At 39.3% G+C, this 17,101-nt stretch overlaps 1 protein-coding gene across 1 annotated transcript in view; it reads right to left on the bottom strand.

The window, feature by feature from the left end:
- The window catches only part of prkn (parkin RBR E3 ubiquitin protein ligase), a 164,366-nt gene that overhangs the window by 8,102 nt on the left and 139,163 nt on the right, over positions 1-17,101 (bottom strand). The window contains exons 8-9 of the mRNA XM_084391429.1: positions 5,252-5,313; positions 2,963-3,112 (exon numbers count right to left, since the gene is read on the bottom strand). Of these exons, the coding sequence (XP_084247555.1) occupies positions 2,963-3,112; positions 5,252-5,313 (212 nt within the window). The remainder of the gene's footprint in view (positions 1-2,962; positions 3,113-5,251; positions 5,314-17,101) is intronic.

Below are 17,101 nucleotides of genomic sequence, written 5' to 3'. Positions count from 1 at the left end.
TTCAAGTCAATTTCTTGAGTTTACCTCTTCAGTATGCATTCAGATACACATGTAGACATTATAAAATAATTTTTTGGTAAAGTTTTAGTTTTAATTTTGAGCATTTTTTTCATTTCATTTATTCCTAAGGGGGTCAAACTGAACCGCGAGGAATGAATTTGTTACTATTTTTAATACAATCAAATAAATTCCTTGAATCCAGTCAGTTTCAATTTTTTTTGTGTGTATTTGTGGTTTAAGTGCGTCAAAAGTCCTAAGGTATTTGACCACTCCGATGAACACTAAAAAATAAATAATTATAAATAAATAAATGAGTTTGGGGTCAAAATGACCCGAGGGAAGGATGAGGGTTTGATTCTCAGGCAAATATATCTCAGTCTAATGCCCATCTACAGCTCAAAACCATGTCACGTAATCTATAACAACAGCTAAAACTTCACCAATGTGGTTATATGAGATCGCATTAGCATTCATAGAGATTTATACATAAAGTGTAGGTTTCTTTGTTTTGGTTTCTTATTTTATTTTTAAAAGTCTTAATAAAATTAAGTTCAATTTGTTGTTTTGCAAAAGCGTATCAGTCAGAAGGTGCTTCAACTTTAGAAATGACTGTTTGCCCATCACTGGATGTTTTGTTTTGTTGTGTTGTGTTTTACAGTGTTGTGCTGCAGGGATGACGTATTCTTCTTGCCAAAACCGAGAAACCAGTTTTTATTTTAGCACTTCCTGTTCCACCGTCCCAAAGTCAATTGTTTTTTGAATGAGTTTTTGAATGAGAAACTTTTGCTGATCACAGAGTTTGTTTCCTGCAATAATCCAAAAGCCAGTGGAAAAATCATATTGTTTTTTGTCGAGGGAACCAGGGTGATGCTAACTCACAGGTTGGCCAAAAAAACAAAAAAAACATCACTGCAGCACTCTATTCTATAGCCAAAATTGTGTTATAAAACCCTGCTTTGTATGCTTTTCTAGCAATCTACACTACATTTTATTTGTTTGGATGAACAGTGAAATCATAATATAACATAATATTTAATTTTTAAAGTTTTGAAAGTCTTAAATTACGTTTTTTCTGCAAAAACGAATGAGTGAGAAGGTGTTTCAACTTCAGAAAATACTGCTTACCCACCACTAGATGCATTGTTTTGCAATCCTGCTACACCAAGTTTGTGTCTTAAAACCATGCTTTGGGTTTTGTTGGTGATCCACACTAAACTTGTGCTTGTTTGGATGAGCACTGAAACTAATTCTCAAGCAAATGTAGCCTGGTCTAATGCTCGTCTCCAGCTCAAACCCTGTCCATGACAGCAGAAGGGTTTGAGGCATCACCTTCGACAGAGACAGAGAAGCGCAGATACAGGGTTTCCTCCCACTGGAATGATGATGTTTTTGTTAGCAAACATGCAATCAGTCAGTGCTAATGGCAGCTGAACTGCACCCTAATCTTTAATCGACTGGCTAATTAGAAAACATCATGCAAATTGTGTGGTAATTACATCTTAATCGTGTCGTGATTGGACGAGTGGAGTACGCAAGCGATAGAGGGCAGGGATGAAACACAGGAATGCCATCCTAAACGAGGGATATACTCGGTCACAGGTTTGTAAAAGTGCAGATCGTTGTCATTTCAGGCTGACTGTTATGGCTGTATCGCATGAGACCGTATTGTTTGATAGATGCCATGACGGCTATGAAAGTGAGGCTGTGAGGGATTGATTTGCTGTGTTTTCACTTATAATTTTCCACAGCTCATTATTGTCTGGAGGTTTTTTTTTTTTTTTTTTTTTTGTCTACTGACATTTCTTCAAAAAGATATTTTTTGCAGTGTTTAATCAGCAGAACAATCCAAAAACACATTCAATAACAGCACAGCCCACTGAAGAGATGTGCGTCTGTCCCTCAAAGCCTCGCATTCATTTCAGATAAAAATCAAAGATGGCGCTGATGTGAATCATGTCTAAAGACCCTTAAAGGGTTCTGTCAGACACTTCACATACAGATCCTGAGGGGTTCCCGTCATGATTAAGGTTTAATTCTTTTTTTTAAATTACATTTTATGAACTGAACAGCTCTTAAAAATTGAAATAACCTGTTATACATTGAAGACATTTCTCTTATATAGAACCTTTTTGGCATAAAGCATTCTTTAAAGATTCCCTGTGGTGAAAATTAAGTTTTTAACGTTGTTTATATGTCTATGTGGTGTTTTTCATAAGACAAACCATGTGCAAATTCATTAGTCAAACCATTGTTGTATTTTTCTCTCTTTAAAACTTAAAAAACACAGTCTCTAAAACACAGTTTCAGACCTCCCGTTCCCTATCTGTCAGTCACTTCGACGTGATGTCAATGCCTGACACTAGGGCCAGATTTGCTAACAGCTTGCACCAGCACAAACCCTCTTTTGGCGTTAAAAAACTACAGTCAGGATTTACTAAAGACACGCAGTGAAAAATTAACGCTGAAAAGGCGTGGACAGGGTTATTTTTGCGGCTGATCTTATTGCGTATGCAAAATGTATGTGAGGAGAGTATTTAAATGAATCATGCAAGCTGATTTACTAGGGTTTGCGCTAGTCAGTTTACTGGTATTTGTGCCCTTATTTACCGCCCAAAAACAGCATGTCTTAAACCAGACTCTAACTGGTAGATCGTGTTGGTCATTATGGATTTGATCCGGTTGCAAATCTTTGATTTGCGTGTCGTCAGTAGATCATGCGCTGAACTTTACACTCACATCTGCACTGGTTTGGAATTGCTCGCTAATTTGCCCTGTTTAGTAAATCTGGCCCTAGGGGTCATTCTTGGGAGCCACAATCACCTCTGATGATTTGAGAAATAAGCAAGTGGAATTTGCATGTGGACATACGGGTATAGAAGGAGCCGGCGTGCATCCACTCATTCTGACCGTTCTCTGCATTACAGTAAAAGCTGTTGTGAGGTCAGTGAAGTGAAGATCTTACCCCACAGCCGAGTCCATTTCCCAACTCACAGCAGACTCTCCTTCCATCATCCACAGGAATCAGCCCGGCACCACATCCGGGAGCGGGACACAGCACTCCCCCCATCTGAAGAACACACTCCTCCGCTGCGTAGCGCTGGTAGCGCTCGTACTGGAAAACAGAGAGGGGCCGAGACTAAAACACAGCTCGTGATGATAGAAAGGGACAGCTGATCCCCCCCCAAAAAAGATGAACATGTCATTCCAAATCTTTCTTCTGCAGAAATAAAAGAAGACAACTTTGACTTTCATTTTATGAACAAAAAACATTTTTCAGAATTTTTCAAAATATGTTCTTTTATGATCCACAGAAGAAATAATGTCATACAAATTTGGAATGACATGAGGGTGAGTAAATGATGTCATAACTTTTATTTTAGGTTGAACTATCCCTTCAAGTGTGTTAAAGATTCTTGTGAAAAAAAAAGTCAAACACGAGTTCAAACACTGGATGATTATACACTTTTCAATAAAAATGAGTCACAATGAGTCACATAAGACACATTTGATTAGCATTTTACTGAAATTATTTGTTAACCCCGTAAGGCCTGGCATATAAAATAATAGTCAGTAAAAATCGATTTATTTTTAAATGGACCAGTTTATTAAAAAAAAAAAAAAAAAAAAAAAACCCGAAAAAAAAAAGTTTGCATTTGTGTTTTTGTTGAGTATCATATTTTATACATCAGGCTTAGAAAAAAAACAAACAAAAAAAACACCTACATTTAATTTAGAAACCCAAACTGAGCAAAAATATGCAATTTGTATGGAAAAAAAGTCAAATGAAATTCTGATAGCTTGTAATCATTGATATCTTTAACAGTCCAGCAGAATACTTACATAAAATACATATAAATGTCACTTTATATCTTTTAATAATGTCTTAGTAAGATGATGTCACATGCCTGTCCTGTCTTGTGCTGCACATGGGTGTTTTGTTATTTTGGGCCATGTGCTCGTGTCATTGTCTGGTCCCTCCCCCTTGTTATCTGATTATTGTTTGAGTTCTCCCACCTGTTCCCCCTTGATTAGTTTCCCTTTATTAGTCCCCTCTTGTTTGCAGTCTGTGTCGGTTCGTTGTCTGATGTTTCCTGTTCCCTGTAAATCCCTAGTAAGTTCTGCGTCTGTTTTTGGTTTTGTATTTTCCAGTTATGTTTTTCCCCCTCGTGGGTTTTGTTTTGCATTTGTTTTCCCGTTAGTAAATAAACCATCATATCTCTGCACTTGAGTCCTCGCACCTTTTTGCAATCATCCCTCCCGTGACAGATGATATTTAAATGATTAGTTTTATGCTTATATCAAAGCTCTGTAGTTTTTATTGTGGGGGCAAAACATATAATGCAAAGCAATACAATGATGATTGAGAGATGAACAAATAAACCTTCCTCAAAAGCCTGATGGATCATATTTGGTACTCGTATTATAACATGATTAAAAAAAAAAAAAAAAAAAAGGATAATCAAGTAAACCAAAGTTGCTTCAGTCCAGTAAGTGTTCATCTTGAAATATTGCTAACAATATAAAAGTTATTCTAGCATTTACATAAGAGATATACAAACTACAACCTGAAGGTGGAAGTTTTTTACTTGCTAAAAGTATAACAGGATGCATGTAGTAGATTGTGTACAACAGGTTTTTCAGCAAAGTTTTGCTTATGTTGATCATTTAGAGGCTTTAGTATGTATCAAATATGATACAGTAGGCTTTAACAAGCTGTTGATCAAATTATTATTATTATTATATGATCCCTGAAACTAAACTGGGTAAAAGTATTGGTATAAAAACAACCCAGTGTTCATCCGGCATAGATTTGGTTGTGACATCTGGCCCGCAAGCCGAGCGTCCCAACAGGACAGGAGAGAGTGAGATGAACAAGATGCGCACAGATGTCAGGAGAAAACAACATGTACTGAAGCAACTGCAGAAACATCCCTAATGGAGCTTCGCAGAGGTGACACACAACCGCTCCGATTGGCGTGAAAACTTCAAAGACAAACACTTGGTGAAGATGGAGGGAGGAACGAGGAAAATGGTTTCGCACCGCGAGGACGGCTGGTGAGACGGTGCAGTGGTGAGCTCTTGTTGCGAGCGCAGGGCTTAGTGAATGGCATCAAACAGCCAATTACGAGCCTCTCGCATGTGACCATCTGATGACCAGGATGAGCCTGGATTTCTCATGAGCCGTGATCAGGACAGGGAAGGTTGCTGAGAAGGTGTGTGTGTGTGTGTGTGTGCATGAGACCAAACCTACCTGCTCATCTCCCAGGACACGGAAATGATGAACCTCTCGAATGAGTGAATCAGGACAGCCGGCTGGAGACAGAAAGAAAACAGGAACATTAGCATGGGCTGAAACGGATGTGTACAGCAGAGAGTTTGCACATAACTGAAAACATCTATCATCATTTACTCACTCTCACATTATTCCAAAACTAAATACGTTTATTTCTTCTGTGGAACATAAAAGAAAACAGTTTTGATTGTGTGGACATTTTTTTTTTTTTTTTTTTTTATATCTTCTTTTTGTGTTGCACAGAAGAAATAAAAGAAAACAGTTTTGATTGTGTGGACATTCTAATTATATATATACACTCCATACTAATACTGTGTTTGACCCCCTTTCGCCTTCAGGATTGCCTTAATTCTACGTGGCATTGATTCAACAAGGTGCTGAAAGCATTCTTTAGAAATGTTGGCCCATATTGATAGGATAGCATCTTGCAGTTGATGGAGATTTGTGGGATGCACATCCAGGGCACGAAGCTCCCGTTCCACCACATCCCAAAGAAGCTCTATTGGGTTGAGATCTGGTGACTGTGGGGGCCATTTTAATACAGTGAACTCATTGTCATGTTCAAGAAACCAATCTGAAATGATTCGAGCTTTGTGACATGGTGCATTATCCTGCTGGAAGTAGCCATCAGAGGATGGGTACATGGTGGTCATAAAGGGATGGACATGGTCAGAGACAATGCTCAGGTAGGCCGTGGCATTTAAACGATGCCCAATTGGCACTAAGGGGCCTAAAGTGTGCCAAGAAAACATCCCCCACACCATTACACCACCACCACCAGCCTGCACAGTGGTAACAAGGCATGATGGATCCATGTTCTCATTCTGTTTATGCCAAATTCTGACTCTACCATCTGAATGTCTCAACAGAAATCGAGACTCATCAGACCAGGCAACATTTTTCCAGTCTTCAACTGTCCAATTTTGGTGAGCTCGTGCAAATTGTAGCCTCTTTTTCCTATTTGTAGTGGAGATGAGTGGTACCCGGTGGGGTCTTCTGCTGTTGTAGTCCATCCGCCTCAAGGTTGTGCGTGTTGTGGCTTCACAAATGCTTTGCTGCATACCTCGGATGTAACGAGTGGTTATTTCAGTCAAAGTTGCTCTTCTATCAGCTTGAATCAGTCGGCCCATTCTCCTCTGACCTCTAGGATCAACAAGGCATTTTCGCCCACAGGACTGCCGCATACTGGATGTTTTTCCCTTTTCACACCATTCTTTGTAAACCCTAGAAATGGTTGTGCGTGAAAATCCCAGTAACTGAGCAGATTGTTTTAAAATACTCAGACCGGCCCGTCTGGCACCAACAACCATGCCACGCTCAAAATTGCTTAAATCACCTTTCTTTCCCATTCTGACATTCAGTTTGGAGTTCTTGACCAGGACCACACCCCTAAATGCATTGAAGCAACTGCCATGTGATTGGTTGATTAGATAATTGCATTAATGAGAAATTGAAAAGGTGTTCCTAATAATCCTTTAGGTGAGTGTATATATACACTCACATCTATATATATATATATATATATATATATATCTTCTTTTTGTGTTGCACAGAAGAAATAAAGTCATACAGCTTTAGAAGGACTCAAGAGAATGATTAAATTATGAGCGAATTTTCATTCTAAAATGTTTACTTCTGGTATGAATAGGCCTTTACACCAGCATGAAGTCCCATCCTGCTCTATGTTATATGCTGGTTTTGGTTTTGTTGTGGTCAATCCAGGTCAATGATATGATACTCTTTTTTGTGTAAATCTATTCATTTATTCAAAACTATATTAAAAAGGAAACTGACAAAGACATGAATCAATGAACACATTTTGTCATTTCTGTAAATAAAATTTAGTTTAATTTATAAAATATTGTGGGCAAATGTGTCAGAGTGTTGCAACTGTCCTGACTAGTGCTATTTTAGAATCATTGAGATTTTAGATTTGAATAAGTTTTTTTAATTCATATTTTTAATTTATTTTTGTATTTTTAAATTTCATTTTAGTTTTTTTTTATAGTTTTTTTGTCACTTTTATGACATTATGACATTTATTAGCTATTGTTTTTTTTAAATGTCTAGTTTTTATTCATTTAATTTTAGTTAAACTAATTGAAAATGAGAAATGTTGCTGAAATAAAATAAGTGTAAGTTTTGTTTTATATTTTATTTTACTTCAGTTAATATGTTTATTTTATTTCAAGTAATTTTTTATGGTTTTAATTTTAGTCTCTAATAACCCGTTTCATGATATTTTAATGAAGAAAAATGCCTCATTAACAGGATGAAATTCGCAAAAAGTCAGGGTCAATAAGTCTTTTCAAATATCTGATGATACATTTTTAATGAATTTAACATTTACTTCCAAGGTAAGGTTATTTCACAAAATGCTTTATGATACCAAATTAATGTCATTTATGAATTAATAATTAATTAGAGTTGTAAAAACACATTTCTACCAAAAAAAATATATTTTAAAACTTTAAAAATAATTTGTATTCAAGGTGTAAAGTAAATATGTACATACGTTTTAATTGATGATTATACCACATGACATTCTTTGAGTCATTCAACTTTTGTTGAAAATGGTATAAATGTTTTCAGAATCATGTGTAACGTGTACATTCTGTTATGTTCTGTTTTCACTCTGTTTCGGCTTGCCTGAGTTCCTAGTTAGTTACTCTGGCTGTTAATTAGTTTCCACACACCTGTTTCTGTTCTCCTTGATTTGTTTAAGCCTCGAGTTCTTTCTTTTCGGTTTCCGGTATCGTCTAAGGGTACGTTTACACGACAAATATGCTTAAAACAAGAAGTTTTTCCTTTGAGTTTCCTTGTACACACGACACCATTGTTAAAACGATCCCCATTCACACGCATCAGTGAAAACGACTAAAAACGCTGTATTCTGCTGCCAGACCAGTAGATGGCGATGAAACACTATAGATTTAATACGTAATACGCATGTGCATGACGTCATCGTCTTTAGAGATTCACGTTTTTGTTGTTTACATGGAGACCGTTTTCCAAAACGTACACTTTGAAACCCTTTTTCAAAAGTTAGCATTTTCAGGCACCGAACACGCCGCTGTCGTGTAAACGAACGGCCAAAACGCATTAAAAGTTTCATACGTTTTTAGTTGAAAACGGTGTAAACAGCCCCTTAGTTAACATGTTTGTGTTATTTATTCTCCTGCGATCGCCTGAGTGTTCCTTGTTTATTTCATTAAGACTCTTTTTGTTCCTACAGCCACAACGTGACAATATAAATCCAACATAAGTTTTGATTTGTTCTAAACTAAGATTTTCTTCCTCATCTTAGCCTCATGAGCCTTCCTCATCCTCATCTTATTTATCACTGACCCATAGCAAAACATAGCTGGTGAAGCTGGTTGACCTATGAGCTTTCTGGTCTCGCTACTTTGAAGTCTTGCGCGTCAAGCTAGCCAAGAAGCCTGTTTGGCACGCCACCATCCAAAACACAACATACTGTATATGCTGGTCATTTCATCAGGACGTTCCTTATCAAAATGCAACGAGAATTGACAAGTGCATGTATTAACATACATTACACTCAATATCCCAAACTCGGGCGCACACAAACGCTAATGAGCGGTGCTCTTCAGGACGCCCGGCACTTGCAATGCTGATACGCACCCAACATCCACCTCAGGGTCACGCTCTGAGAGGAGACGCCTTTCATTCGAGCCACCTAATCTCCAGGAGGAGAGGAGAAGCACCTTAATGGGGAGCAGAGCCAAAGGGGTCCTTCGTTTTCCTGGCCCGCAGAAAAAAACTCGCGGTTAAATCCACACAGGATAATTATGGAAGGCAAATGAGTGAAGATGAATGTGTGTGAGCTTAGGCAGGGGTCCGACCCCAAAGTGGCAGTCCAATCCTCTCCTCTAACAACCGTGGTGTAATGATCTGGTCCCTTTTGTAGGGAAACATTTTGCTTTGGACCAAAGATTCTTGCTACACACCAATTATCTCTTCGGAGACTAATGACTACTCTAATCTGCATGTGATGGCACACACACACACACACACACACACACACACACACACACACACACATCCTTGGACTTCTCCGAACACCTAAGCAGAGTGGAACTTTAAATTACAAAGAGCGAAATGGAGTGATCACTAAAAAGATGAATGTAGATTTAAAGGCTGATAGCATCTGAGTGCAAACAGTACAAAACACACGCTTATCAAAACGGCCAGAAGGAATTTCCCATCATCACAGACGATCTGCTCCCCACCGATTTTCTTTTGTGCGAATAGATAGAGAAAATATGCAAGCTGTCGGGGTTCATTTGTGGCCACTAAGTAACATCTTCACAGCCTCAAAAGACAGTAAATTTAAACCCTGAACATCAATTTTAATCTTAATCAGTTATTTACTTTTCAAAGGCTTTAAATTGTTGATCTTAGGGTGATTTCATTCCCGACTCGTTTGGAGCGTTTGTTTCAGAACCTGGTGTGTTTTCTCGCTTAGTTCGGTTCGTTTAGGCATATATGAACATGGCAATTGCTCTCAGATCCACACCAAACCAATGGCTCCGAGATCGCCTGGACGAGATGGCAGATTGCAGACGAACTCTGGGGCGGTTCGGTTGAGGTGAGAAATCAATCCGACCCAACGGACCAATGAACCAAGCGGCATCATAATTCATAACGACAAATGTGTTATATAAAAATCAGCAGTGTCTGATTCTGTGAGTGAGCACATTAGTTATTATCTAATAACATTAGTTATTGCAGTTGAAAAAATCTTAAAATGTTGTGTAATTGCTCTTCTCCGTCCATTGCAAGAATGCTGTCCCGACGAAGCCTTGCTTCCTGCATTACATATGTTATATAATAAAGTGGGAATGACAGCTATACTCGTGTAGTGTTTGCGTGTGTATCTGTTGACAGTTATAAATAAGCCACAATGAGCTCATGGAGTGAACTAGTCAATCATCTTGATGGATGACGCAGAGGAAACTCTGACCACTAAGAGGACAGTTTTACGAGTCGCATGTGACTTGCATAAACTCATTTTGGTACGGTTTGAAATGTTGCCTTGTGAAAGCGAACCAAACCAAGAAGAAAATACATAATTGTAACAAATTAAGTCTCTGTTTCGGAACAAAACAAACGATCTATAGGTGTGAAAATGCCCTTAAATGGCTAGTTCACCTAAACATGACGGGGGTCTCCAGGGAAGAAGAAGGAAACAAGGATGTCATCTTAGTTTTTGTGTTGTGTTCTGCATTGTTCACTTGTCTGATGACATCTGAAGATTTTGGCCAAATGAGCATGTTGTATTGGAGTCGGGCAGTCAGTGAGACGGATCGCTCTGATTGGCTGTTTAGATTAGCAAACCAGTGCACGAAAAGAATAGTGAAAGTGATGAAAGTGAGCAAACGCCAAAAAGTGCACACAGAGAAGGCTCTTCCAATTTTACATTTTCATGTTACATGAGCATTACAATACACGAATATGTGATTCATATTCAAATATGAATCATATACAGAGGTGTCAAAAGTATTCACATTCATTACTCCGGTAGAATTATAGATACTAGGGTTTAAAAAGACTTCTGTAGAAGTTGAAGTATCAACTCAAGCTTTTTACTCAAGTTAAAGTATAAAAGTACTTGTTTCTCTCTCTCTGAATGATTTGACGCGATTTGACGCGATTTCTCCCTCGCTTACCGCATCTAGGTTTCCTTCAGAGGAGTTTTGGCAAACAACCAAATGTGACTACAGTCTCTCACAAGTTAGAAAGACACCACAACGCCAATCAGTTTAGCGATGTGTATTCAGGAGGCGGGACTCAGATCTAAACCGTTTGTGTAATTGGCCAATTTTTTTTTTTTTTTTACGACGACAAGCCGGAATGAAAACAAGCCAAAATTAAATAGGAGTAACGAGGCTACTTTTAAAATGTAAGGAGTAGAAAGTACAGATAATTGCATGAAAATGTAAGGAGTAGAAGTAAAAAGTCGTCAGAAAATTAATTACTCCAGTAAAGTATAGATACCCCAAATTTCTACTTAAGTAAGGTAACTAAGTATTTGTACTTCGTTACTTGACACCTCTGATCATATACCTGATTAATATTCAAAATTGTAAGCAAGCATTGTTTTGTTTGCGGTTTGTATATCTGCATTTTTAATGCCTGGTTCTGACGAATAATGCTACCCATCAGATTGTGCTACCAATACATTTGCATTGTTTTAAGGGTAGGGGTAGGTATGGATGTTAATAAAGCCTCAAACCACAGGAATATGATGCTTGTAACACAATCCACATGTAGCATTTTTCGCTATTGAATTGTGCTACCTATTGTTTTAATGGGAGGTAGCAACACCGGTTTCACTTTTTGATTGATAAATACAGACTACAGCCACCTACTGGTATAGACAGTTATTTCCTCTCATGCAGGTGCTAAATATACATGCTAATTGGCCATTGGTTGCGGTCTTTAGCCCGGACGCAGATGATGTGAGGTGACAAAACAGTCGCTTTCGTTGCTGCGAGTTCTTTGATCTCGGTTTGGTGTGTAACAGCCTTTTAGTGGAATAGACTTTCCATGGTGGGACAGAAATCTCTCAGGTTCAATTAAAATATCAACATTGTGTGTGTTTCAAAGATGAACAAAAATCTTATGGGATTGGAACGACATGATTAAATGATAGAATTTTCATTATTGGGTGAACTGACCCTTTAAAATGGTCTTAAATTGTGTTTCTTCTTTCCCATATAAAAAAGTGGAGACAACCATGGCTGCGTCAAAAAGCTTAGGCACTGACTTGTTGCCTCGCTGCCTAATCAGGCAATGACTTGGCAGGTAGCGTTTGTGCACAAAGGTGAAAAGAAACTGATTTCTGACAGACCTCTGAGGCAAAAAATAAAGCAAGCTTTGGTGAAAACTTGGTGAATTTCAATTTCTTGCTAGAAATTACATCAAAAGTGGAAAATTTTTGTCAAAAATGTACAATTACTCACAAACTGATTACCAACTGCAACTTTCAAATGGCATTTTTTTTTAGCTAAACTGTTGCGGAATGGAACGCACAGCATTGTGGGATATCAAAGGCAGTGAAGGATACATCAATGCTGCCTTCAAACATCCATCAGATGAAGGAATCTCCGGAGACAGGAAGTGAAGCTAATATTGGATTCGAACGTGCCTTTGTAACCGGTCCTACTTGACCAGCTCCTAGCAAGACTTGAACCGAGGTCTGCAGCATGGGAGGTAGGAGCGCTAACAAGGACGCTAAAGACCGCAGCCGCTAACGTAGTGTTGTCATAAGTACAAACTTCGGTACCAAGTCGGGACTGAAATTTTACAAATGTGCCGCTTTGAGCGTTGTTGAGCGGAATCACAAACGCCTCTGATTGCCAATTGTGTTCACGTGTTCATCAAATATGACTGTGTTTGGCTAAAATGATCAGCGCTTCAAAAACATGTTGTAAATATACACCAATGACACTCTTCCCCGAGCGCTTACACAGATACACACGGGAGCGTTCGAAAGCAGGCGTCTATCAGCGGATTGGTCCTCTGGCGCTGACAGACGGCTGCTTGTGCTTTCAAATGCTCCCGTGCGTTGATCATTGTAGCCAATCAGAAACATATCTGATGAGCGCGTGAACACAATGGCCAATCAGAGGTGTTTACGATTCCATTCAACAGCGCTCAAAGCGTCCCAATTTTACAATTTTACAATTTCAGTACCAACTTGGTACCGAAGTACACTACTCTAGCATCAGTTGCTAAAGCACCTTTTGAGATCAGAGGTTTACACGCACAGCTCTTACAGGCCTACGTCCGTTACAATCACCCCCCTAAACCTTACTCTCATCCGGGTCAAGGCACAAAACATAACCGGTCCAACTCGATCTGCTCCGAGCGATATTCGAACTTCTGCATGGGAGGTTGGGAGTGCTAACAAGGAGGCTAAAGACTGCAGCCTCTAGCGTCAGTTGCTAGAGCGCCTCTTGAGATCAAGGGAGTGAGGTTTACACACACAGCTCTTACTGGCCTACGTCCGCTACACCTTCATGCCTTCCAACCTTGGAAAGCATCCTCTGAAGGCAGCATTTTTCAGCTTTCGGAAGCAGCCTATAAGTAAGACATTCACTGGTTTCCCTAAAAACATTCCCCTGTTACAACATACATTTCCTACCCAGACAGTATCTGGATGTTTACGGCCATATTGCATTTACACCTTCATTCTAATGTGTCTCCAGTGCGATGGGGTAGAAGCAAATAGCCACATATTACACTGAAATTTCCACAACAACCAAATGGACAAAGTTCTAAAGGTCACACAGTAGAAACCTGTAGCAGAGTTGAAGTCTTGAACGCACACACCGCCCTGTGGACTGCAGAATGCTAATGTTGCTAATCCTCCTCCAGGGCTATTGCGCAAATGCCGGCTCACTTTTCTCATGCAAATGGGGGCGAGCGCACTAATCGCACTGGACCCGCTGGGGGACTCGCAGGCTGCCAGCAAATATTAGAATTATAAAAGGGAAAAAAGGCTCACATTTGTCTAAAAATAATTAAAGATAAAGAATACAGAGGGATGACATGTTGTTACCATGGCAATGAAGGAGTGTAGCATACTGAGAGGTGAACTTTTCAGGACACACACACACACACAGACAGAGAGACATATGGAAAGAGACAAGTTTGACTAGCATATCTCCTGTGGAGTTACCTAAGGTCAGAGCTGTGGCACAGCTGTTAGCGCACATCAGCTAGAAATACTCTCACACAGTTTGAATCCCATACCCACATTATCTATACAATAAAGAGGCCACATGCAGGTGAAACACATAAGGAGTTATTATCAACCAGTCTAACTGCTCTTTTCCATTTAATATACACTACCAGTCAAAGGTTTGGTGTCAGTACAATTTTATTTTTAAAACTTTTATTCAAAAAGGACGCATTACATCGATCAAAAGTAATCATATTTAACTCATGCGCAAAATTGGAATATCGCATAAAACATTTGCCAATAAAGCAGCGTTTCCATCATGTGTTGAAGAGAACAAAATCGTCACTTCCTGGGAAACTGGCGCAAAATATCGTAGAAACTTCTTCAACTTCAGAAAACACACAGAAATGAACTGTTTAAACGTACAGTATGTAAATTTTTTCGCCACTAGGGGTCGCTAACCTCTTACAATAACAAAGGCGTAGTTTGATGACGCAACATTTGCTAAGAATTATGGATCTTGTCGTCAACGTCAAGCCGACCGATCTAATAATGTTTATGGATGAGTGAATACATAGATGTTTTTATCGTGACTGTGATATGAAGCAGTTCGGGATTGCTAAGAGACAGCTATCAGCTCCACACCCGACGCGAGTCCCGCGGATATAAAAGGAATATGGACATTTCATTCTACCGAACTACATGCAAGTGCAGAATTACAACTCACAGGTCAGTTTATTAGACAAATTAAACTTGTGAGGTAGCGCAGCGCTGTTTCACTTGGTCTAACATTACACTATCACACTAAACTGCATTTAAATGTGTTGAAATTTGTGTTAGTTTGTCTTTATGAGACTAGCAGTAAGCTAGATCAACATTAGAATAACATACAGATCATATTCTAACATTTTATCATTGTTGAACTATATAACATTGATTAGTTTTATGTAAATGTGCTCACCTGTTTAATAAAGTACATGTAGGAGCGGTCGAAGTCTCGGACGTGGAGCTCTCGTTTATAGATTGTCTATGGGAGCTCTCGGCATCTCGAAAACACCGCGCTGATATTGATTCTCCTTTTAGTTCTCCTTTTTTATCCAAAGTCTGCTTGCCATGGTCCATAATGTTTGAACGAAACAACAACAGCGTGCAAATAGACATTGCGAACTAACAGCTGTCCACGTCTGTCGCCTTGGTTACTATCAGAGGGCTCTGGTTCATAGCTCTGGTTGCTATGGCAGTACGAGCGGAAACCAGGGACAACGCGGATATGACGACATTGACTGCGACAAAACGGAAATAAAGAAACGGTCCGTGTCTTCGAATTAAATTACAAATTTCTCCTGGTTTGAAAGTTGTTGGAAACAGTCGGGATAATGTAAGTACACAACTAAAAAAAATATATAACATAGATATAGTGATTTTTGCTATTTTTAAAGCAAAAAAGTTACATATTGTGCCTTTAAGTGCACATAGCTCAGCCATGACTTGAACTGGGGTCAAAAGGTGATGATGTAACATCCAGGTAGGCACGCCCTCATGCGATTATGACTGGTCGATTGATAAGCTTAAATCTGATTGGTTAAAGAGTACGACTGACCTGGGTGGGAGATAAGCGCCTCCAGGAAAGTCTCAAAAATACACACACACACACACACACACACACACACACACACACACACACACACACACACACACACACACACACACACACACACACACACACACACACACACACACACACACACACAGGTGATTCACACACAATGGATGATTTACACATTCAGATTCAACGATAAACTCGTACATTTTAAACATTCAAAACTTTTTGTGCAGTTTTTAAAACGTATTTTATGAATACATAATTTTATTTTGCGCACGTGAATTAGGTTTTGTGCATGTGATATTGACGCATATGTGCATCATGTCTTTTGCGTGAAATATTATTGAGAATGAATGAATGAATGAGGTGTTTATATAGCGCTTTCATATGTACTATTGTACACCTAAAGCACTTTACAATCATGTCGGGCTCTCTCCTCAAACACCACCAGTGTGCAGCATCCATCCACTTGGATGAAGCGACGACAGCCACAGTACAATGGTGCCAGTGCACTCACCACACACCAGCTTCAGGTGGAGAGGAGAGAGAGTGATAGAGCCAATTCAATGGATGGGGATTATAAAGAGGCCATGATTGGCAAGGGCCATTGGAGGGAATGTGGCCAGGACACCGGGGTTACACCCCTACTCTTTTACGAGAAGTGCCATGGGATTTTTAATGACCACAGAGAGTCAGGACCTCGGTTTTACGTCTCATCCGAAGGACGGTGCTCTTTGACAGCATAGTGTCCCTGTCACTCTACTGGGACATTAGGACCCACACAGACCACAGGATGAGCGCCCCCTCCAGGCCTCAATAGCAGCTCTTCCAGCAGCAACCTAGTTTTCCCAGGAGGTCTCCCATACAGGTACCAGGCTCAACCCTGCTTAGCTTCAGTGGGCAACCAGTCTTGGGCTACAGGGTGATATGGCTACTGGATAAATTGAGACTAAATTCAAATCCAATACAAATCCGAAATCTGTCCCGAACCGTGACTTCTGTGTTCCGTTACACCCCTAATCTTTATACATTCAAATATCCTGTATTAGCTGCCTTTATATTTTGAAGAAGTGGTTCCTTGCAAGGGTATCATTATACTTGAGGATTCATGAAGTGCCATTGCATAATGCCACAAAAAAAAGGTGTCTGATAGTCCTGCAGGGCAAGTTAGCGTATCAGAAAAGAAGAAGCATCTGGCAGGTATATGGAGATGTTAATACACTACCATTCATTCGACATGGTCAACTTAGAATCATGCAGCATAATAAAACCTGAAATGGCAAATGAAAGTTGAAGTGATATACCGCAATGAGGGGAAAATTCACACAGCGATACAAAGAAACTTCCATTGATTTTTATTTTGTCATGCTGGAGGATCCGCCATCTGCCAGGCACAACTATGATAAAATGTCTGCTAAAGAAACAGCAAAAAAAGCCTTTACATCTCATGTCTGGCTGGTCAATATCTGTTTAGTCTCCTGTGCAATTCAATTGA

The sequence above is a fragment of the Rutilus rutilus genome (genome assembly GCF_951802725.1).
Source record: "Rutilus rutilus genome assembly, chromosome: 20".
Classification (NCBI taxonomy): Eukaryota; Metazoa; Chordata; class Actinopteri; order Cypriniformes; family Leuciscidae; genus Rutilus; species Rutilus rutilus.
This window is presented reverse-complemented; position numbering and strand designations above follow the sequence as displayed.